This window comes from Mastigoproctus giganteus, chromosome 10 (assembly GCF_048544385.1).
Source record: "Mastigoproctus giganteus isolate SK-2022 chromosome 10, ASM4854438v1, whole genome shotgun sequence".
In the NCBI taxonomy this organism is placed as follows: Eukaryota; Metazoa; Arthropoda; class Arachnida; order Uropygi; family Thelyphonidae; genus Mastigoproctus; species Mastigoproctus giganteus.
The window spans coordinates 168,485,773-168,511,222 of record NC_143584.1 but is presented as its reverse complement, the minus strand read 5'-3'; the positions used below and the strand labels follow the sequence as shown (position 1 = coordinate 168,511,222).

Here is a 25,450-nt window from a genome sequence, read left to right as displayed (position 1 = left end):
CCCTGTATACAGAATTAAAAAAAACACTACCACAAAAACAAATCAAAACAGACCAACTACTGAGCCCCCATCTTTTCTAAGGCACACAATGATCGTGGAATCACTGTAATTCGAATTGCAAACAAATCCATGCTTTGGCACAGCTGGCAAATTATCATCAAGCCAATGCAAAAGATGTGCATACCAATGGCCTTAGCAGTGAGAAAATAATGCTTATCAGCAGAATGCACTCTCAAAGCAAAGCCAACCTGCAAACTACAAACACACAGTTATACAGAAATTAATAAGCATGTAGATAGCAGTAGAAGGATTGCATTAGCATCACAACTCACTACTACCATTTATTCCTCCCTATCTTCTTTTTGTTGCTGTTAAGGTTAGCTACTGTTTTTCTTTGTAATCATCTTACTTGTCTTGGCTTTATTCCATATCTTTTTAAATTAGATTCAATACAGTATTGCTTTATCATTATTGGCAAATGATGCAAGAAGGCAAGCTTATACAGAATCAGCAAAAAAAAAAAAAAATCCCATATCACCATCCCCCTCCAATAACAGTCGTCTGTCTAGTTCTTCCTTAAATTTATTCAAACTACACACCCCCTATAATACTAATTTTACTTCTAATACTCAAGTGCCTGCTTGCTGAAGACAAATTTCTCCATATCTATTCTGCAACTATCCATCCTCAATTTGAATTTAGGCCCTCTCATATGCATAGTCTGAGCAAGAGGAAGAATTCCACTGACAGTGAACTTAGTCAATGCATTAAAACACAAACATCTCAATAAGATCTCCTTGCACGTGCCTCGTCACCAGATGTTGCAATTTGCAGAAGTGAAGCCTTTCATGGCAAGTGCATTCTTTTGTTTCCCCAATAATCTCATTCCAACAGATCCACATCCTTTGTAAAATGAGGCTTCCAGACCTGTATGCAGTAATCAAGACATGGCCTACCCATTGCCGTGTACAACGGGATAACCACCTCCTTATCGCTTATAGCAAAATTCTTGTATATCATTTACAAAACTCCGGGAACTTCATATCTGATTGCACAATTACCCTAGGTCTTTTTCATTCTCCACTACTCCGAGTGTGGTACCACACAGTTGTTAGGTTAATCTGGGATTACTACTACTACTACTCATATGCAGTATGTTAATGTTAAACTTCAATTGCCACTTTTCAGCCCATCTTCCTCACTTTTCTAGATCTTGTTGCAGGAGCATACCCCATTCAATATCATTAAATATAGAAAACAATGATGAGCCTAGCACTCAACCCTGGGGAAACTCTACTAATAACATTAATCCAAGAAGAGTAGTGGCCACAAATAGTTAATCTGTTTTCTCCCATTTGACCATCCCTTTATCTATCGCAGTAACTTGCCCTTAATACCACATTATTTCAATTTGTAAAGTGGTAGCCATCAAGCACAACACAACGGAGTCACTGGTTAAAAATGCATTGCAGGATCATCTAGACAAGACTGCAGCAATAATTCAGACAAATCATGGGTTTGTTAAGAGAAAGTCTTGTCTGACAAATATGATTGGATACTATGTGGAAGACTGCATGGAAGACTACTGTACAAATTGGAGCAGTGTGGTATTAAGGGTAAGTTGTTACAATGGATAAAAGGGTGGTCGAGTGGGAGAAGACAGAGTGGAATCAATGGACGCTGCTCTTCGTGGACTAATGTTATTAGTGCAGTCCTACAGGGTTCGGTGTTGGGCCCACTGTTGTTTTGTATATTTATCAATGATATTGATGAAGGCATATCAGGTTTAATGTCCAAGTCTGCAGATGATACAAAGGTTTAGCAGGGTTGTTAACGACAGTAAAGATAGTATGCTATTGCAACAGGATCTAGAAAATTTGGACAGATGGGCTGAGAAGTGGCAACTGAAGTTTAACATTGACAAACGTAAAGTACTGCATATGGGTAGAAGTAACCCCACAGAAACATACCAACTGTGTGGTACTACACTTAGGGTAGTAGAAAATGAAAAAGATCTGGTAGTAATTGTGCAGTCAGATATGAAGTTTTCTGAGTAATGCAGACAGGCTGCCAGAGCAGGTCACGGGGTATTGTTAGTGATATACAGAAATTTTGCTAGCATGGAAAAAGTGGTGTTATCCCTTTGTATAAGGCAATGGTCAGGCCATGCCTTGAGTACTGCATACAGGTCTGGAGGTCTCATTTTAGGAAGGATGTAGAGTTGCTCGTGCATGTACAGAGAAGGGCAAAAAGACTGATGAGGGGAACAAAGGGGTCCTCTTACCAAGAAAGACTAAAGTTCTGTGATTGCAGCAGATGGAGACTAGGCACCTGTGAGGTGATCTGATTGAGGTGCCGATGGGATACTTCCTCTTGCTCAGATGCTACATAAGCTCATACACTTGCTTTCTTGCATTACATGCCTCTATTACTACTAAGTAAAATATTTTCTGCAATCTAAGCACATGTCAAAATTATTTTTGCATTTGGTTCCTTTGTTGCTATGTAACAGTATCCAATCAGAGAAGAATGGTGAGATCAAGGTTGCCCCGTAACAAATCCATGCTGAGACTGCAGTATAATTGCATTCCTATTTAGATGGTCCTGCATTACGTTCTCTGAAAGAGCCATTAGAAGTCTAGACTAACAAGTCTAATTACTTATGTCACCCTTTGGTTCTCCCTTTGTGAATTGGGAGATCAAAATGCAATGTGACTCTAGTTCAGAGGAACCTGATGCCCAAAGGTTTACTTTCCTCTTTTACTGCTTCCCTTAATAATAATGGATATATCCACCCACTCCAACTGCCGTTTTACATTTATTTCAACAGTTTGTCTTTACCCTCAGTTATCATAAATCATTTAATTTCCTGTTAGAATCTGATAAACTTCTGGCATCCCAGTCCCTAAAAAATTCCTCATGTGTGAATGTAAATTCAAAATACTATTCTGTTTCTAAGTAACCTGAGAAAGTTAGTTTTTGAGCATATGCTCAATAATGGAAGTGGTTGGCTTATTGATTATGGACAAAGAGAGATGACCATAAGAGATGATTTGCTACATCCAGTAAAATCTCCAAGCTTTGAGTTTACCAAAATTTTATACCTTGTGGTCTCCTTAAAACATTTCATTAATTTTATGCCTACCTATTTTCTAGAAAGTGCAAATAAACAGATCTGATACAAAATTTAGCTGAGTATACAGATACATACTTTTATAAATTTATATACACTCCAATACATTCAATCCCAAAGAGTAAAAAAAAAAAAAAAAAAAAAAAAAACCCGCCTTATACCTAGATTAGTGGGATGAGTTATCCATATTTCATTAAACATTCTTCGTAAAAACAGCACAGGCCTCTCCATGAAACGAAGTGTGACCCACTCCCAACCTGGAGGGGGAGGGCATGAGCCACAACATTGAGAAACTCTGCTGCTCTGGTAGTAGAAAAGGGGAAGGTAACTGCCTGATCAAGGCAATCTGCCTGGCAAAGAGTTAGCAGGAACCTTACTGAAGGGAAATTGCTACAGTCTCTATGTTAGCATTAGCATTAACAGAGATTATTAACTTGCTTTCTTGCATATGATGCAAGAAAGCAAGCTTATAGGTGCAGTCTCCATACTTGAACAGTGACAGTGAACTTAGTCAATGCATTAAAAGACAAACATCTCAATAAGATCTCCTTGCAATCTGTGGCTCGCGAGCCACAGATTGCCAACCCCCGATATAGAGCATGCATTAATGGGATACGTACACAAGAGAGAAAGAATGCTGAATAAAGCCAGATTTATACTCTTTATGAACATCTATATTGTATAAAATTTACACAAACTGATGTTCATGCTAATAATGAGGATTCCATCAGACTGGGAGAGAAGTGATAATCTCAGTTAGGGCTATTCTTTTCTTACCTGTATATATGGAAAAAAATCATTACTTATAAAATTTCCAGTTAAATTTACTTCTAACATACCCTCATGGTTATAATGCTGAATAAAACCTGTTCTTCCACACCATAAAAGGTTTAAGTTCAAATCATGTCAAGGCAGGAGAGTTTTTTTCACAGAAGAAGGTTGTACAATTTTCTCATCCAACGAACAGACAAATTGACCATACAATGTGTATGTAATTTACAAACACAATGCACTGATGACTCATAGCCTTAGCTGCCTTGATGCTTATAATGAAAACTTAAAATTCAGAAGGATGCTATCATAAATTACTTTGCATAGCTGCTTACATTCCCCTTTGCTCTTTTTGACACATATCTCGACAGAAGCCACAGAGATGTTAATTGTTGATGTCTGTGATGCTGTCCTAATATAGCATCAACATGTCTGGCAGCAAATGTTAACAATCATAACTAAATTTAGAGCATGTGAATTCAAGCTAACTTTTGTTAGTGCTATTTACAACAAGGTTATGTTTCATTTAACATTTATGATTAAATACAATTACATTCATATCTATTTGGTTAACTATTCCAGTATTTATTTCAACTGAATAATGATGTGTTTTCATTGTGTTAGATTATTTTATAATGTGAAATAATTTTTATTCAAAGAAGTTTTATTCCTGATAACCCCACTTCTATTCTTGCTTATGCACTAAATACATAAGCAAGAATAGAACAGAAAGAAATATTTACCTTTCACTGGGAGAAAAGTGTATAAATATGTGTGTTACTCTGTGTGGTACTACACTCGGGAGGTGGATAATGAAAAAGACCTGGGGGTAATTGTGCAGTCAGATATGAAGTTTTCCTGAGCAGTGCATATGGGCTGCCAGAGCAGATCATGGAGCCTTATCAAACATATATAGGAATTTTGCTAGCAAGGATAAGGAGGTGATTATCCACTTGTATAAGGCGATGGTCAGGCCACACCTTCAGTACTGCATACAGGTCTGGAGGCCTCATTTCAGGAAGGATGTGGAGTTGCTAGAACAAGTAGGGAGAAGGGCAACAAGGTTGGTGAAAGGAACAAAGGGGTGCGCTTACGAAGAAAGGCTTAAGTTCTGCAAGTTGCAGCATCTGGAGACTAGGCACCTGCGAGGTGATCTCATTGAGGTGTATAAGGCCTTGAATGGTTTGAGCAGACTCAATTCTGACAGGATATTTCCACTTGCTCAGACTAAGAACCTGAGGGGGCATAGGTTCAAATCGAAGAAAGATAGTTGTAGAACAGATGTGCGGAAGTTTATTTAGCCAGAGGGTTGTTAACTGCTGGAACAGACTTCTATTTGTTATTGTGGAAGTTGATAGCTTAAATAAATTTAAGGCCGAACTAGACAAACATTTGGAGTTACAGGATGGGTGAAATGGGAAGGGTTTTTTTTTTTTTTTTTTTTTTTGGCTGATGCTGTATCAGCTTGCTTTCTTGCATCATATGCCTCAAATTCTAATGCTAAATATACACTTTTCTCCCAGTAAAATGTAAATATTTTATACCTCATTTGTAATTTGATCTGAGGGATATCAAGTTAATATATTAATTATGTTTTGTGTGGGTGGGTGAAGTTGGCTTTTTTCCAATGCTTCCAATAATTCTAATAACTCCTTTCCTCTAAGGGTAAAAGATTTAATTCATGATTATGTTTGCGATTTTTATTGATTTTTTAAAGGATATAATTATATTGTAAATAATGGAAAAATTACTGCTTATTTTTAGAAGCTAGTCCCTTGGGCAATACATTAATATCATCAATGTAATGTATTACATTAATATTAATATCATTAATATATTACCGAAAACATCAACATCATTAGTACAATGTACACATTGCAAATAATATTAAGAAAATCTGAGGATTTAATTAACAATTAGAAAGCAAGGTTGAGAAAAAGTCACAAGTTAGGAACTGAAATTGGAAGTGTCTGCAATTCTGCCTAGAAGTAACAGTAGGAAGCCATAATGAAAACCTTGTTAATCACTTCAACCCCTGGAGAGATTGTGCAAGGCTATTGGGGTAGAAATCTTCTCAGTGCTTATGCTTATTAACAGGAAATCTTCTCAGTGCTTTATGCTTATTAACAGGAAAGAATGAATTTATAGGGATGGAATACACTTAAACAGAAGGGGTGCAAGAATAATTTGCTGATGCTATCAAGGCAGTGGTGTGGAGAGCATACAGACTAACAGATTAACAGAAGCTGCAAGAAGAGTTGAAAGTGATTCTTGTACTGCTTCTACCGGAACATGCCAGCCTGGAAAGTAAGGTGTCAGGAATTAAAAGGCATGCTGGGGGGGGTCCTCTTTAATTTGATTAACTTGAAATACTGGTAACGTCACTGTGGGGGATATCAGAGACAGTGTTACTCAAACACAAGAGATACAGAATTTGAATATGGAGAGTACAATGTCTACTGAAAAGACAGACAGGATATGGGGGGGGGAGGATGACTAAGCACTGGAAAAACCAAAATGAAAGCAGGAGTGTGTTATAGACAAAGTGGGCCAACAAATCAGAATCTTATAATGGGAGACTAACTTTCCTGATAGTGACTGGAACTTGTGAGTTGGTCACCCATACGGTAGCAAGGCTTTGGTAGATTTACTGGATGACTGTTTTCTACATTAGCATATTAGAGATGCAAAAAGAGAAAACAATACTCCACTTGATTGTCAGCAGCAAACTTTCATGGAAACTGAACCTGCAAATAAAAATCTGCAGTTTCTTAATGCGTGACACTGATCGGTGCCACTCACTGAGTGGCACCGATCAGTGTTTTGATGTAGGATTTAAAGATGTAACTATTGTTGGAGGCAAAGGACTTTTGCTTTCATAAAGATGGAACAATATGGCCTTGGATGCTGATGCACCTCAAACCCTACAATAACAACAACTTTCATAAAAGGTGACAGTGGTGGTATCACCATAGTTACCTTTATGAAGACAAATCAGACTTATTTTAAATTTTATGCAGTGGGCCCAACTAAAAAAGTTACCAATAGCCTATGGGAAGCATTCAGGGCAGTAATTCTATAAACTACTAGGCTTTTTATACCAACTAAGAGATAATGTTCAAGGCCTAGACCTAATGGATGTGGAATGAGCTGGAGAGACTTGTAGCACAAAGAAAAATGCATGGGATGCATAAAAATTATTCTGTGATATGGAAGCCTAGATTAGAAATAAACTACTTTGCAATCAAGTCACAAAGAAGGTTAGACAGATTATGAGAGGTCTGTGGCAAAGGATGCAAAGATGAGAGAAAAGACTTTAACTTAAGTAAACACTAGAAGGAACGAATGAACCACATTGTCCCACTAGATATTAATGGTTGAAACGTTGATGACCCTATTCATGTTGCTGACAAACCGAATAGGTATTTGGCATTTATGATGAATTTTTACACATGGGGAATTTTTTAGGGATAGGAATGCCAGAGGAGTATCATAATCTACTACGGTGCCAATCAATTTTGTGATAACTGAGAGCAAAGTGGAAGAGAAATTCTTGAAACTAAATGAAAAAAAAAAAAAAAAAGGCAACTAGGATGGAAAGGATCTATCCAATTATAATAAGGGAAGCAGCCAAAGAGGTAAGCAAACACCTCTAACTATGAGTATGAGAGCATCCTTGGATTCAAATTGGGTTTCTATGGGCTGGAGATGTGCAAATGTATCCCCAATGCACAAGGGGGGGGGATTCAAAGGTAATGAGCAAAGGGGGAAATAAAGGCAATAACATGAGCAATTAGAGATATGTTAGCACTCATTAAAGAAATATGGAGAATAATAAAGGACCACTAGACAGTAATGCAGTCAGTGCATGGATTTGTTACACGGCAATCTTGTCTGACCAATCTGACTGGATGTATTGATAATTGATAATTTATTTATCCCTATTTTGTGTTACAATTGTTGGGAGATAACAGCAAGAAGGGAGGGAGAACACATAAGCCAGAAGCTTTTTAGGGGTGGGGGGTTCCCTTTGAAAAAGATAACAATAAAACTAGATATACTATGAATCGGACATATTTCTACATTCCATTGCAGACTTCGTAAACCAACCACACATGTCGCGTGGTTAACAACAGTACTTATAATTACATTGTGAGTACTTTTTACAATAACAAGTATGAAAGAAAAAATTATGAAATAATTGCGTAGTGTTACAAGCTTTTTGACAGCTATTCCTTCAACTGGTTTACATAATTTCCAAACTGGTATGCATTGTGGAAAGTTCAGGAGTTGAGTGGAAGGTGATTTAGATCAGACATCCCTGGTGATGTGTTCAGTCAGGAGCTTCTTGAACTTGTTTAGTGAAATGGCATATTTGATGTTTTCAGGAAGATTATTCCAGATTTTTGCACCTCTGTATTTTATATTTTTCTGACCTATGGCTTTTCTAAAAAGCAGAACCTTCAGGTTCGCTTCATTTCTTAAATTATGTTATTCCTTCTTCTTCTATTGTTATAAAAAAGGATCTGAAGAGAAGAGGAAAGTTTTGTGTTTTCAAAGCATTGTAGACAAAGACCGCCTCAGCTTTTTGTATCAGTTGGTAGATGCTTAAGAGTCATGCTTCTTTATATCTCTAAGTCACCGATGCATTCCAGGGAAGGCCCAAAATTGAACGAACACATAGACTGACAATTGAATTGATTCTCGCAGGGTTATCTTGACTGTTCGTACCCCATGAGATTCCATATGTGAAGTGAGGCTGTATTAAGGAAAGGAATACTAGTCTGAGAAGGGAAGGAGGTACCCAGGCAGAGGCTCGGGTGAGTATTCCTGTTAGTGACGAAGTCTTCTTTCGTAAGGTGATCATTTGTTTACCCCAACTCAGCTTGTCATCTAGCCAGATTCCTAGAAACTTGGTATCATTCACCCTTTCGAGTTGTTTTCCTTTGTATATTATTTCGAAATCAATATTTAATGGTTTATTTTTCGTCCTAAACACCATATATTTGGATTTTTCTGGGTTTAGTATCAGCTGATTCTTTTGAAGCCAACTATGCATTTCAGAGAGCAGGGCAGAGATCTTGCATTGAAGTTGGTTAGGGTCTTTATCAGTGATTAGATTAGAATGAGTCAGTGATTAGAATGGAAATGTCATCGGCATACGCTACTAGGTGGGAAGATGGAAGATGAGAGAGAAATTCATTAATGTAAAGAACAAATAGGATAGGTCCGAGAAGTGAGCCTTGAGCTACTCTCCTGGAGAAATAAGTAATGTCTGAAAAAGACTGGTTTGTTTTAACGACCACTGACCTGTCTTCAAGGTAGTCAAGAGGTAGTCTTCAAGGAGAAGGTTAATTTTTCCTCTCAAGCCAAGATTGTTGAGTAGGATATTATGATTTATGCAGTTAAAAGCTTTTGATAGGTCTAGAAACAGTGCTATTGCATAGTAACCCTTTTCAAGACAGTCCGTGATCTTAGAGCAGAAGTCAACAATTGCCAGGTCAGTGGATCTTTTTGAACTATAGGCGTACTGTTGTTGATGGATAAGCTGATTGACTTTCAGGAAGCCCGTGAGTCTGCCGTGAAGAATTTTTTTGAATAATTTTGCAAAAACTGAGAGTAGAGCTATTGGATGAAAACTGTTGATAGAGTTACAATTTTTCCCCCTTAGGAACAGGAACAATGACTGCTTTTTTGAACTGAGACGGGAATTTATCAGATTGAAAGGAAAGATTGTAAATATACTTCAGTGGTGTTAGAATTGAGTTAAGGACTTTTTTCAGCAGAGCAGGAGATATTTCATCAAAGCCAGGGGCTCCCTTTTCTTTTAATTGATGTCCTGCTTCTAAAATTTCTTGATCTGAGAGTGGAGCGAGGAAAAAAGAGCTCCTCATTGAATGCTTGACAGATTCTCTTGTTGCATTATCTCTAGAGTCAACTTCGTCTTTAAAAAGGTTATTCACACTTGAGATAAAGTAATTAACAGAAGGCTGCGGCTTTTTCCTGGTCATCCGAAATGAGTATCTTGTTCTCAACTACATCTCCAATGTAGCTCTGTTGTTTGTTTTGTTTGGTTTTTTTTTTTAGGAGCATTAGCAACTAAGGCCATATTGCTCCGGTAATATGCGGTGGTCATTCCCTGACCTTTCCGCATCCTCCGTATTTGGTGGTGACGGGCTCGAACCCCGGTCTAATCAAGAAGCGTATGCTATGCACTGCTGCTCCTTCCCACCTGATGTAGCTCTGTGATTTTGTTTTTCTTGCAGGTAGTAGATTGTCTAAGACTGTCCACTTTTCCTTGCTTGTAATGACGCCTTTAAGTTGGGAACTATAATATTTCCTTTTCTCTGACCTAATACTGTCGGTGACTTTGTTTCTGTACGTTGTGTATTTGTTTTTTATCCGCCTCCTTTCCTGTTTCTCTAGCAATTCTTGCAAGTTTGTCCCTTTTCTTTAGCATGTTACAAATTTTGTTTGACATAAATGGGCATAATTTCCGTCTTGGCCTAGTGGTCTTTTTATTCCCTGGGATCCTGATGTATGACACACATTTTTTGTAACTATTTAGGATATGCTCAAAGAAGTTCGTCGCAATTTCAGGATCATCTGTAGCAATCACCCCATCCCACGAAGATCCTGGAGATCATAACAGAGATGATTGAGAGAGCCTGGAGTCACAGATCTGTAAGTGTGCACGATCTCTTCCACAATCTCTTCATTTTCAATTACCATTAAGATGGGATGATGATCAGAAATGGTTGCATCCAGTACTGCATAGGTTAGTGAGCATTCTCCAATTGCGAAGTCAAGAAGGGAATTGTGGGACTCTCCCATTCTAGTCGGGATAATTCCGTCAGTCAGAAGAGAAAAACCATTGGAAGAAATGACATCTAGGAGGTCTTGCACTTGAGAGGAAGAGGTTTGAAGTATGTTAATATTAAAGTCTCCCATCAGCAGAAGACTAAGGGATTTGCTTGTGAAGTGAGATAGAATATCGTCAAGAGTTACAAAGAAACTGTTGACTGAAGCTGAGGGAGGTGGGTATAGACACCCAATCACCAGAGAAGCAATGCGGATAAAAGTGATTTCACAAGCTTGATCAGGCAGATTTGCGATAGGAAAGGCAGAGCATCGCAGATGATTGTGAACGTAAATAGCAACTCCATCCCCTTTAGAATCACATCTGCAACTGTGAAAGAGAGCATAGTCTTGAAATTGACTGAAACTTCAGGAGAGAACCAGGTCTCAGTAAAAACCATCAGGTCTGGATGGAGATTCCATGATGTCAGTTGAGCGAGGATTTCATCATTATGTTTTACAAGACTGCGTGCGTTCATATAGAATACAGTAATTGCATCTTTTGATGCTGTAGTAAGGCATAAGTTATTTGGTTTAACTGTTGGCAAGTGACATGGCAGAAAGATTTTCACAAGAGTTAGAGTCATTCAAACTCTGGTAGGATGAAGAGATAAATGAATCATTTATAGAAGTTCTTCCCAGTTGAGATTCCAGAATATCTGAAAAATGCTCGAATTGTCATTCCTGTTGACTAGTTTCGATAGCTAAGTCACTGGCTGATGACCCAGTACGAGGTATTGACATAGTAACAAAGGAATGGGATGCAAAAAATAATTGAAATCACATATTTAGATTTCGCAAAAGCTTCTGGTGTTGTACCAAAAAGAGGGCTATAAAAATTAGAGCCATGTGGCATTAAGGGCAAGTTACTGCTATGGATAAAGGGATGGTTGAGTGAGAGAAGACAGAGTGGTAATGCTGCTCTTTTTGGACTAATGATATTAGTGGAGTTTCACAGTTTTCAGTGTAGGACCCACCATTCTTTTCAATATTTATAAATGATATTGATAAAGGAATATCAGGCTTAATGTCTAAGTTGCAGATGACAAAGGTTAGCAGTGCGGTTAATGATAGCAATCAGGGTTTGCTACTTAGTGGCAACTGAAGTTAATATTGACAAATGCAAGGCACTTCATATGGGTAGCAGTAATACCAGATTAATGACCAACTGTGTGGTACCACACTCACTGTAGTGGTTAATGAAAAAACTGGGAGATAATTGTGCAGACAGATAAGAAGTTCTCTGAGCAGTGTAAACAGGCTGCTAGGACAGCATGGGATTTTATCAATGCTATTCAGGTAGTTTTCTAGAATGGATAAGGAGGTGAATATCCTATTTTATAAGGCAATGGTTATGACACACCTTCAGTACTGCATATAGGCCTCATTTTAGGAAGGATGTTGATCTTGCTCAATGCACGTACAGAAAATACAACTGAGATTGGTGAGGAGGGGAGGGAACAGAAGGGTGCTCTTGTCCAGAAAGGCTTCAGTTCAGCAAAATACAGCATCTGGAGACTAGGCACTGTGTGGAAATGTAATTGGAATGTTTAAAGCTTTGAATGGATTGAGTAAGCTGAATGATGGTGGAATCCTCCTTTCTCAGACTACATCTGTCATAGAAGTTGATAGCTTAAACAGAGTCAAGGCAGAACTAGACAAACATTTGGAGCAAGTGGATGGGTGAAATGAGAAGGGTGTGTGTGCGTTTTTTTTTTTTTTTTGGCTGATGCTGTATAAGTTTGCTTTCTCGCATCATGTGTCCTTGCTAATGCTACACAATGAGGCAGCATAAATTCAAATTGAGGAATTGAAGAATGTGAATCGCAGAACAGATGTGTGGAAATTTGACTCCAGCCAGAGGGTAGTTTGAATAAATTTAAGGAAAAACTAGACAAACTATTAGAAGGGATGGACAGGTGATGTGGGATTTTTTTTTTTTTTTTTTGGCAGCTGCATAAGTTTGCTTTCTTGCATCATTTGCCACTACTAACACTAATATATATGTTTTTAAAAATAACATCACTAGAAAAAAAAATTTTTCTAATGTTAATTTTCTTCATTTTAATTTGACTAGAAAATTTTTGTTTGTAGCGGCATTATAAACAATGTTATCATACTGAAAATTATAATCCTAGGATAAAAATCAATACTTTAGCACTTTGTATGTTGTTCAGAAATCCAATTTCTTTTCACTAATGACACAATAGATCAACACATAGTGAAACAGAACAAAATATGAAACATCAGTGTATGTGTCATAATGTAACAACCTCCTGGGAATGTTTAAAATCCTAGCTGAATATCTTTGGCTAGATGAAAACCTGGAACGTGGAACTAGCTATAATAGTCTAAAACTGGAGCATGTTTTTTTTTTTTTTTTTTTTTTATGTGAACCCCAAACACGAGAGGTATTAGAACCTATAGTACTTAGTACCGTGCTTGGGTTGGAGGTTGAAAAGACGAAAGAAGATATTTGTTGACATTGGACTTGAACTTCTGTAGATTGTAATTTTCAGGAAATACGTATGAAGGAAGGTTGTTCCAGAATACGGCAGTTGAATGAATAAATGAGGAAGATGAAAAGTTGGTTCTGTGGGTTTGAAGTTGGACAGTAAATGGATGTTGGCTGGTGGCGGCATGTCTTCAGACTGTTTTGAAAGAGAGAGCGGGAATTATAGAAGCCAATTCAGAAGAACAGTGCCCATGGAAGTATCTGTAGAAGAGGCATGCAGCAGAAACAGTACGTCTATGAGAAAGCGAGTGGAGAGACTCTGTTTGAGATGAATCATTAATTAACCTAACTGCCTTCTTCTGAATGGAATCAAGAAGCCTGATTGAGGTTTTGGGGGCACCACCCCAGATGTGGGAACAGTATTCTATGGCAGGGCGGATTTGCGATTTATACAGAGCAAGCAGCTGTTTGGAAGAAAAGTAAAGGCGAGAGCGAAAGAGAAAACCAAGTTTTTTAGATGCAGAGGAAGCAATATTTGTAATGTGCTTGTGCCAAGAGAGAGAGATTAGAAGTCAGGGTAATCGCCAAAAGAGATATATCATTTTGCCTAGAAATCAGAGTGTCACTAAAGATAAGCATAGGAGCAGAAGAATCCTTTTTGCGAGATATAAGACAAGACTGAGTTTTAGAAGGGTTGAAATCAACTAAGTTGTCTTTGCCCCACTGGAGGATTACCTGAAGATTGGCATTTAAGGAATTGGTAGCAGATTTTCGAGAAGTTGAAACTGATAGAGCAGGACAACGTTTCTCAAAATGGAAAGTGGAATGCAACGTGCTATCATCGGCAAAACTATGGATAGGATTTCCAGTTAATGGAAGAAGGTCATTAATATACAAGAGGAAAAGAGTGGGGGAAAGAACTGAACCTTTGGGGACACCAGCATTAGTGGAGAAGTTAGAAGACAGAGTGCCATCTACCATCACCCTCAGTGAGCAATCAGAGAGAAAACTGGATAACCAATTACTAAAAACAGTTGGCAAACCATAAGATGGAAGCTTGTTTAGAAGACCTTTATGCCAAACACGATCAAAAGCCTTTGAGATGTCAAGAGCAACAACTTGTGTTTCACCGAACCTTTACATTGAATTAGTCCATAAATGGGTAACATAAGCCAGAATATCACCAGTGGATCGACACTGATGGAATCCATACTGGCGATCGTTGATCAGACGGAAGGTTTCTAGGTACTTTAAGAGTTGGCGGTTAATTGATTTCTCCATTACTTTAGAAAGAGTAGAAGTAATTGCAATGGGACGATAATTGGATGGGAGGGATTTGTCACCCTTTTTAGGAACTGGCTGGATATGAGCAAATTTCCAAGCAGAAGGAAAAATACCTTTAGAATAAGAAAGTGAAAAAAGGCGGCAAAGAATAGGAGAAGTTCAGGAGCACAAGTTTTGAGAACAAGTGGAGAAATACCATCAGGACCTGGAGCTTTCTTAGCATCAAGATTCATCAAAATCCTTCTGATATCCTTTTGACAGAAGACCACAGGAGGCATTGAATGGAGTGTGTTGGGAATGGTGGGAGATGTTTTACCAAGATCATTAGTATATGAGCTGGAAGAAAAATGGGATGCTAGCAGGTCAGCTTTATCTTTGGTTGAAGTGACAACAGAACCATCTGGTTTGGACAGAGGTGGGAGCAGAGATGGGCAAAGGTTGCGGCCAATAGCTTTGGCAAGAGACCAGAATGCTCGGGTACCATTAGGGCAAGAAGCAAGTTTTCTACTCTTAGCCTCTTCAAACTCTAGTTTGGACTGATTAATAACTGCTTTACAATTGTTGCGAGCTTTGGTGTAGGCAGAAAATGACACTGAAGATTAGAAACAAGCCAATTACGATATGCAACATTCTTCTCTTGAACAGCCTTAGCACATTTATTGGAAAACCAAGGTTTAGATAAAGGACGAAATTTTAAAGTGGAGTGTGGGTTAAAGGATTCCATTCCTGCAAGAATAATTTCACTGACACGATCTGAGCAAACGTTGACATCAGAAGTTTTGAAACAGTAATCCGACCAAGGAAAAGAAGTCTCGCAGGTCATCCCATTTTGCATTCTTGTAATGCCAAACAACACGAGGTTGGGAATAGCCATGAGATAAAGGTTCCATTGGAGAAGAGACAATCACCAAGTTGTGATCTGAAGTGCCTAAAGGAGCTCTCACTTTGACCATGTACTTAGACCATTAGTATTAGTATTAGTAACGGTCGCATGGTGCAAGAAAGCCTATGGCTTATGCTGCACCAGCCAAAAAAAAAAAAAAAAAAAAAAAAAATCCGAACAAAACAATGATAAAAACAAAAATAAATAACTAAATAATAATAATTAATAAATAAAAAAAAATAAAATAAAAAAATAAATAAAAAGGAAATTAAACCTATCATCCTATGCGCTTCCCTTACCCGAAAGTACTATCCAGATGACCTTTGAATTTCCCCAAACTGTCGGCCTCTACCACCCATGAAGGCAACTTATTCCAGTAATTTATAACTCGCTGGCTAAAATAAAGCTTCCTGCAGTCCAATCTAAACATTTCCCCCCGTAACTTGAATTTAGGTCCCCTAGTTCTAGCATTATTTATAATCTTGAAAATTTTCTCCTCATTCGTTTTACTGATGCCTCTCAGAGCCTTAAACACCTCAATCAAATCTCCTCTAAGGTGTCTAGTTTCCAAACTCTGCAACCCACATATTCGAAGTCTTTCTTCATAAGGACGCCCTTTTTGCCGATCTCACCAGGCGAGTTACCCTTCTTTGCACCCTTTCAAGAAGCTCGATGTCTTTCTTTAGGTGCGGTCTCCATACTTGAACACAGTATTCCAAGTGTGGTCTAACATAAGCCTTATGTAATGGGATTATCACGTCCCTATCTCTACTTGCAAAAGTTCGATAGATCATCGATAGGACACCATGGGCCTTCCTTGCAACCTGTTTACAATGCTCAGAGAATTTCATGTCTGACCGTATCGTAACACCCAAGTCCCTTTCCTCCGGTACTGGGTTTAGTTGAACTTCACCAAATGAATAAGTTTTTTTGGGATTACTCTTTCCCAGGTGTAATACCTTACACTTTGTTGGATTAAAGCACAGCTGCCATTTTTCTGACCATTCCTGAAGTCTATCTAGGTCTTTCTGAAGAAGCTCAGCTTGACAGTGATCATTAATACCCTACCAATTTTAACACCATCTGCTAATTTAGACATCACGCCCTCTATCCCTTCGTCGATGTCGTTTATGAAAATTAAAAACAACAGTGGTCCTAATACTGATCCTTGGGGAACCCCACTTCTTACATCAACCCAATCTGAGGAATAGCCATTTATCACAACCCTCTGCCTCCTGCCCTGAAGCCATCCTTCTATCCATCTAAGGATTTTCCCAGTGATTCCAACCTGTTCCAGCTTATAAAGCAACCGCTCATGTGGGACTGAGTCAAAAGCTTTGCTGAAATCTAAATAAACAATGTTGAAATTATTCCCTAAATCCAGCTCGTGGGTGACCTTTTCGAAATAGCGAACCAGATTTGTTAAACGTGATTTTCCCTTTACAAAACCATGCTGAGTATCCTTGAGAATTTCAATTCAATCCAAATGATCCTGAATTCCACCCTTGATCATTGCCTCCATGATTTTCCCTACTACTGAAGTCAGACTGACAGGTGGATAATTTCCAACTTCACTTTTAGAGCCACCCTTATGTATGGGAGATACATTTGCACTTTTCCAATCCAAGGGAATCTCCCCAGAGTCTAGTGATGCTTGCATAATTTGCCTTTTGAACACTTATGATAACAAAAATAAAATAAAAATAATAAACTTTTTTTTAACAAATTAAAAAAATTTATACTCTGCACATGGAGTTGTCTTTACTTGTGAAAAATCAAAAAAAATCTCCAATTGCCACATTATCAGTTTCTAAAAATGGAATGCTATGATCATCCAAAGTGCTTATTTAGGGTGTAAAATTTTTAAAAATTACTACCCAACAAAAATATTTTGTTTTTATAGTTGCCATCCTCCCCATCAATATGGCCATGTGATGCATGCATGTCATCAATAAATTCATCATAAATAACTATTTTTAGCTCTGCTGCCTAATTCATTCTGTTGAGGATATATCACTGCAGCCAATCTGCTGGTAATGTAATCTGAAATACATAAAATTATGGTTAAGTGATAATAGGAATATCAAAGGACTTGCGGTCTTCATGTGTGTATGCATAGTAGTAGGACTTAGAACTATTGAAAGAAATATACTAATTTTAGCACACAATTCTTGACCCCTATCACCTGTACAAATTAAAACCATAATTCTCTCTCTCTCTCTCTCTCTCTCTCTCTCTCTCTAGCTACTAACTTTTTTTTGCCTTCTAATTTCCTCTTCTTTTTTGGCACTGACACAGAATGAACTTTCACAAAATAAAATATAACAACATCCATGTATTTTGAAAATCCTTGGACCTTTGAAGTAGGTTAGAATGTATAAGGAGCACACAAAAATAATGTTGCAAAATTAAACAGCAAAAAAAAAAAAAGTAAATTGCAGCCATTATCATCTCCCTGCAGGATGGAAGCCTCCTCAACAATTCATGCTGAGGGAAATGGACCATAATCTGCCACGCTGGTCCAGTGCGGGTTGCCAGATCGACCGTATTTAGCAGTATGGCAGAAGGTTATCAAATTGTAGCAGGATACTTAATGATTTTGTAATAACTGAGAGCAAAGTGGAGGAGAAATTGTTGAAGTTAAACATAAGAAAAGCACCTGGGGTGGATGGGATCTGTCCAGTTATATTAAAAGAGGCAGCAAAGCAACTAAGCAAACCTTTAGCCATAATTATGAGAGCATCCTTGGACTCAGGGGAGGTTCTCACGGACTGGAGATGTGAAAATGTATCCCCAATTCACAAAGGGGGATCGAAGAGTGACACGAGTAATTACAGACCAGTTAGTTTAACTTCTGTTCCGGGTAAAATAATATAATAGAGTCACTGGTTAAAGATGCATTGCAGAATCATCTAGACAAGACTTCAGCAATAATTCAGACACAGCATGGGTTTGTTAAGTGAAAGTCTTGTCTGACAAATTTGATAGAATATTATGATGTGGTTACAAAGGAACTGGATGCAAAAAATAATTTTGATATCATATATTTGGATTTCAGGAAAGCTTTTGACACTGTTGTGAATGAAAGACTATTGTACAAATTGGAGCAGAATGGTATTAAGGGTAAGTTGCTGCAATGGATAAAAGGATGGTTAAGTGGGAGAAGACAGAGGGTGGTAATCAATGGGTTCTGCTCTTCGTGGACTAATGTTATTAGTGGAGTCCCACAGGGTTCGGTGTTGGGTCCACTGTTGTTTTGTATATTTATCAATGATATATCAGGCTTAATGTTGAAGTTTGCAGATGATACAAAGGTTGGCAGGGTTGTAAATGACAGTAATGGCAGTGTGTGCTACTGCAACGGGATCTAGAAAATTTGGGCAGATGGGCTGAGAAGTGGCAACTGAAGCTTAACATTGACAAATATAAAGTACTGCATATGGGTAGAAGTAACCCAAGAGTTACGTACCAATTGTTTGGTACTACACTCAGGATAGTAGAGAATGAAATGGACCTCTTGGTGCAATTGTGCAGTCAGGTATGAACTTTTTTGAGCAGTGTAAATAGGCTGCAAGAGTAGCTCATGGCGTGTTGTCAATGATATATAGAAATTTTGCTAGCAGGGAAAAGGAGGTGATTGTCCCTCTGTATAAGGCAATGGTCAGACCACGCCTTGAGTACTGCGTACAGGTATGGAGGCCTCATTTTAGGAAGGATGTAGATTTACTTGAGCATGTACAGAGACGGGGAACAAGATTGGTGAGGGGAATGAAGGGATCCTCTTACCAAGAGAGGCTTAAGTTCTGTAATTTGCAGTGGCTGGAGACTAGGCACCTGCGTGGTGATCTGATTGAGGGGTATACGGCCTTGAATGGGTTGAGCACGCTGAATTCTGATGGGATCCTTCCACTTGTTCAGATTATGAACCTAAGGAGGCATAAATTCAAATTAAGAAAAGACAGATGTAGAATAGATGTGTGGAAATTTGCCTTTAGCCAGTGGGTGGTTAATTGCTGGAACAAACTTCCATCTGTCGTTGTGGAAATTGGTAGGTTGAATAAATTTAAAGAGGAACTGGACAGGCGCATTTGGAGGGAATGGTGTGATTTTTTTTTTTTTTTTGGCTGATGCTGCATAAGCTCACTTGCTTTCTTGCATCACATGCCACCACTACTACTACTACTGTTCACTTGTTTTCAAAGTGGAAAATGTAAAGAAAGCACACTGTTAATTAGTCTACGATGCGTTAATTTATCATAGAATGCTTTCAAAGCAATATGTGGATGGTTGTGTACGGAATACACAGTTACCAGAATGCATAATGACTTCATTTTATGCAGATGCACCGAACAAATTCCCTTACTGCCTCAAGTGCAACTCTGAATACATGGGATCTTCTCAGATGTGATAAGTTTATGACACTGATTCTATAAACTAATTGCACTAATGTTAAATGCCATGCTCTGATGGCACATCTTGCCTCCCACACACTGAAAGTTTTACCACACAAGATGAGCTTTCAAGCTAAAAGTGCATGATATGCCATTTTTATATTATGAATACAGTCGTTCCTCAACTTGCCACAGATTTCCGTTCTAACAACCACACTGTTATGTTGATTCGGTATCATAAGTTGGATATAAGCCTGTTTTTTTTATGTACATAACACATTTATTATTTCTTTTTCTTTTTTTTTTTTTAATTAATTGTATGTTTATTTTTTTATTAAACTATTTTTCTTTTTCTTTTATATCTTAGTTTTTATTAGTTTAGCTTTTACAAATCTCTAAAATCTGTTTCTTTACAGCAAACAATTTCCGAACACCTATCGTCTAGGAGTGTCAGTATCATTGTCATTTGATCAGATATTTCATGTTATATATGCATTAAATAAGTTGTCAAAAGTTTTGTATTTTGTCTCAGTCTGTTGCTAGGCTTCAAAGTGGATGGATGTTTCTCTGCATCTAACTAGAAATTGATGATTTTTGCCAATTTCTTGAGATATCTGTTCAGATGTTCCCTTTAATATCACTGCACAGGTACCGAGGTAGTTGTACAGCAGCTGCGAATTCACGATTTATGATAATAGTAATAAAAAAGCAACAACATTTTGGCACTTTTTTTTCACTCCTTTTTCTTTCATTTACACCCCACCCCCAGACAGCAGTCCCTGGAAGAATGTATTTATTTATTTATTTATTTTTTTAATTGATCCCCTGAAATTAAAATTATGGATTTTTTTACTGTACAGTAGGAGATCCTAAGACACTTACGCAGAGAAGAACAAGAGTGTTAACTCTCTCTTGTACTTCTCTGCTTTTGTCAATGGTCACTGGGATTATGACCACCCTATATCTACAGAATACTGTTTGATGAATCACTGATAGCACACCATAGGCTTTCCTAGCTGCCTGTTTACACAGTTCTGAAAACTTCAGATCTGCCCATTTCGTAACTCCTGCATAACTTTCTTTCTCTACTGTTTTTAATTTAACTCCACCATTTGTGTAAGTTATTCTGGGACTGCTATTCCACAAGTGTATGACCTTCCATTTTGCTGCATTAAAACATTTAAAAGCTTTTAATTTTACAATCATATCATTGCGTGAGTTTGGTGTTGGCAAACATGCTGTCAGGTAGCTACAGCAAGCTTTTCCAATGGCACCAAAGTACCAATTTCTGAAAATCATAATGTTTTATGGTTAAGTTTAATGCTGATTTTTTACTATGTATGCATGACATCAGAAAGCAAAAAGCTATTTCTAGTTAATTCTGAAACAACTGAAGATTTTAGCTGTAAATTTTGGCTCTGTACTTTTCAGTGACATTTATTACTTCATACCATAAAATAATGGTTATATGGTAGCATATAGGCATGTCCTTACATATCAAAAATTTTAAATTACTTGAAGAATTCATAAGTCTTTTTAGATAAATGTCCAACAATCTGGAATACCTAATAATTTACACTTCTAACATACAAATGCTAAGGTAAAATCATAAACAAAAAAATTAAACAATTCAAGTTGACACCAATGCCTCAAAATACATTTAGCAAAGAAGTGTCATATACTGATTTTGTTTCTAGCTTAAAACTGCTAATTTAAAAACAGAGAATACAACTCGGAAACACACATATTTAGACTACAATAAGGCATTTGATAAAATTAAAATAAACAAGCTGTTTGATAAACTGAAAAAAAAAAAAAAAAAAAAAAAAAAACACACACCAAACAAACATAGATAAGATCGAAATCACACTAAACTCTGGAAAATATGATTGAAAAGAATTAACCAAAAGTTAATTTTTTTAAACGAAGAATATCCTCTATCTTCAATTTTATTTAACATTTATTTATATTTAAATTGGTTTATCTTATTGTGAAACACTGAAACAGAAATGTGAAGTAAAATAAACTATAAAGGAACAATTTTCCAACTGAAAATTCAACTATGAAAGAATCTGGCAACCAAATTCAACAGGAATAACATTCTGTGGACAAGAGTCAGAAAGAAGTTAAACAAAACAGATTGTCTTTAATTGCATGGGTTGTTCTGGAGCATATTAAAAGGGTTATCAACAAGAGTCAATCTGGAACAACCCATGTATTTAAAGGCATCAACTGTCTTATTATTTTGTTTAACTTCTTTCTGAGTCCTGTCCACAGAATGTTAATGGCTTAGCTTTTTTTTTTTTTTTTTTTTTGTTTATTAAAATATTGGCGATGTACAAGTTAGTGCAAACGCATCATATTAGTTCACAGCTAAACCATGATGCATTTGCACTAACTTGTATGTAGTCTAATTCTCTTCCAGCCTGAGGCATAAGCCCTTAATGCATCTTAGTAAAATTGGCAATTAAAAGTAACAAGTATAAAAAATACTGTGCCAAAATCCTCACTAGCTTAAATAAACATTGACTCTTGAAATTCTTTATGAATCCTGGAAAGTAAAACAGAAGGTTACCATAAATTACATCAGCCAAGTTTATGAAGAGAATGACAAATTGTATACTGCTAAATAGAAATAGGAATGAAGAAATTTTACAGACAAAAAATGGATCTGGACATATTAAAAGAATGAACTGTGACTGTTCCAAAAAGCTTTTATGCTAAAAACCAAAGGGAGGAAAGATCTGGGTATCCAAAAAGAGAAAAACATTTAAAACGAGACCAGACCAATATACTTATACATAAATCTTTGAATTATGATGATAACTTTCCTCAACAGTATGTGATGAAGCCATTTACGTATGTTGAACTCAGTAAATTTAGAAAATTTATTTTGGAAATTTCTTTCACTGCTTGAAATGTTGGATAAATAAGCTTATACTTTACTATTATTACAAAATTTTACCTTTTCCTTTAGTCTAATACATGTATATCCAAGAAGGGTATTAAGATCATTCTTCTTTACTTTGAACTGGGTTTTGCCTTTTATTATCTATTAAATTAAACAACAAAACGTATACGTAATCAAACATAGCAATCATGTATCCAATTCATATAAAATTAATTGATCCTAAAGATTTTTTATGGTAATCTAAACATAAAAGGCTGCTGAACATATACTACACTAGTACCATGGACATACAGGGTCCACAAGAGATATAATATACCTATCACATGACATACCGTATTTCCCCATGTATAAGACGCACCTTTTTTCGAAAAATTTGGGGTCTAAAAACTGTGCATCTTATACAGTGGTTGTAGATTTTTTTTACTTGCATTTCCCACTAGTTGTCTTTGCGCTCATTGTTTCGCACTTGTTACCGGTATATTAGGTTACGTTTTGCCACGTTCTGCCCAGAAATGGCTCAGAAAAGATTTTCGTACAGTGCTGAATTCAAGTTAAAAGTGATCCAGTTTGCAAAAGTGAATGGAAATCGTGCTGCTGAACGTAAGTTTGGTCCTCCTCCAACTGAGAAAATAATCCGAGACTGGCTACGGGAAGAAGAAACCCTACTGAAAATGCCACGGCAGAAGAAGGCCATGAGAGGCAAGTCAGCAAAATGGCCTAATTTAGAGAGGGAATTGAAGATATAGATTGAGGAGCAAAGGGCATTGGAATTCCTGCATCCACAAAGATGGTTCAGCACGAGGCAAGAAGAATTGCTGATGAAAAAGAAGTTACTAATTTCAAAGGAGGACACAATTGGTGCTTCAGGTTCATGAAATGGAATGGACTAAGCATGCGTACACGCACCAGACTTGCCTGAAAGCTATGAGCAGAAGGTCCTTGAATTTCATCGTTTTGTCATTCAATGTTGGAAGACATCAGTTTGAGTTGGGATAGATTGCAAATATGGACAAAGTCCCCCTTCAATTTGATGTCCCAAGTAACAGAACTGTTGATAAGAAGGGGGTGAAAACTGTAACTGCGAAGACAAGTGGACACGAAAAGAGCCATTATACAGTTGTTCTAGCTTGTTGTGCCGACGGAACCAAGCTGCCTTCTATGCTGATTTACAAATGCAAAACAATGCCAAAAGAAGACATTCCTCGAGGAGTGATTGTCCACGTTCACGACAAGGGTTGGATGGATCAGGATGAGATGAAGACCTGGTTTGAGAAAGTTTGGAGCAGGAGACCAAGTGAGCTCTTACACAAACCTGCCCTATTGGTGCTTGATCAGTTCAGGGCACACATAACAAAAAATACAAAGAAGATTGCTGCATAGCAAAAAACAAAACTTGCCGTCATACCTTGACATCCCAGTTCCAACCACTTGATGTCAGCATTAACAAACCCTTCAAAGCTGACATGAGAGACGAATGGAACCAATGGATGAAGTCTTCTGGGGATAATTTGACACCAGCAGGAAGAATGAAGAAACCAACTATAGGAGAAGTTTGTACCTGGGTGAAAAGATCCTGGGATAATATCAAGATTGAGATTGTTGTCAAGTCATTTAAGAAGTGTGGCATTTCAAATGCTATAGATGGAACTGAGGACAAGGCAATATATGAAGACAGTGATTCGTCATCAGACACAGATGAGGACAAGCTAATGAATGGGAGTTTTGACAGTGATGAGTTGTATGAATTTTATGATGAATAAAACTTGAGTTCAATAACTTTATGAAATACATTTTTTTTTCAAATTTCGGGCCCCAAAAATTAAGGTGCGTATTATACATGGGGAAATACGGTATATCCTATACCATTTTCAGAAATGCACACAAAAGAAGGTTGTTCCAAGTAATGGTAGGAAATAGCTTGGTGAATATGGAGGCAAACTTGAATGGACACTGAATAGTATATATATGGATTGGAAAAAAAAAAAAAAAAAAAAGATTTGGAATGACAGATGCCAATTAAGGAAAACTGTTGCCATCAAAACATTTGAAGCAGCAGACTATATTTGTATTAGGGATTATTTACAAATTATGCACAATAAAAAATCTGAATTAGAACATTAGTCCTTCATGGCAGCTTAGTCAGCACACCCATATCACCATTTGCCACTTGTTTAAAGAGGTCTTGTTCAATTCCCTCTATTCATTGGAAAAATTTCTGACATTCACTTCAACTGAAGCTGTAGGTTAGCGCTAACTCAGGTGAATGAAATGTCCCCTGCCCCATGAGTTACTCTGGGTTTTTTTTGGACTGTGAAAATACACTTTTACATAAAAAATGTACACTAGAAATATGAGTAAAAAGCTCCTTTGCTGCTAAAATAACAATTTGAATTCTGAATTTACAGAATATACAGAATATAATTATATACAGTTTAAAGATATATAACACCTTGCTTTTCTTGTATTTTTCAAGGTACTGCTTATATCATAAAACAAACAATTAAAAAAAAAAAAAAAAAAACGTACAAAATAATAAATTATGGCAATAAAATACTACATGCCCCTTTTTCTTAATTTAAAGAAAGAATGGGCACTCCCTCACTTTAAAACCAGAATTAAAAGGCCTGCAATACAATAATTTTTTTTTATTATTTTTTTTATTTGAGATAACATACATAATTCTTTTGTCTTAAGGCAGTGTTTCCCAAACTGTGTTCCACGGAACACTAGTGTTCTGCGAGGTGTGAAAAATCTTAATTAATAA

At 37.1% G+C, this 25,450-nt stretch overlaps 1 protein-coding gene across 1 annotated transcript in view; it reads right to left on the bottom strand.

Moving 5' to 3' along the window:
- The window catches only part of LOC150079462 (zinc finger MYND domain-containing protein 11), a 305,480-nt gene that overhangs the window by 231,742 nt on the left and 48,288 nt on the right, over nucleotides 1-25,450 (bottom strand). Inside the window, exon 3 of the mRNA XM_090382587.1 lies at nucleotides 22,741-22,827. Coding sequence (XP_090238713.1) covers nucleotides 22,741-22,827 — 87 coding nt within the window. The remainder of the gene's footprint in view (nucleotides 1-22,740; nucleotides 22,828-25,450) is intronic.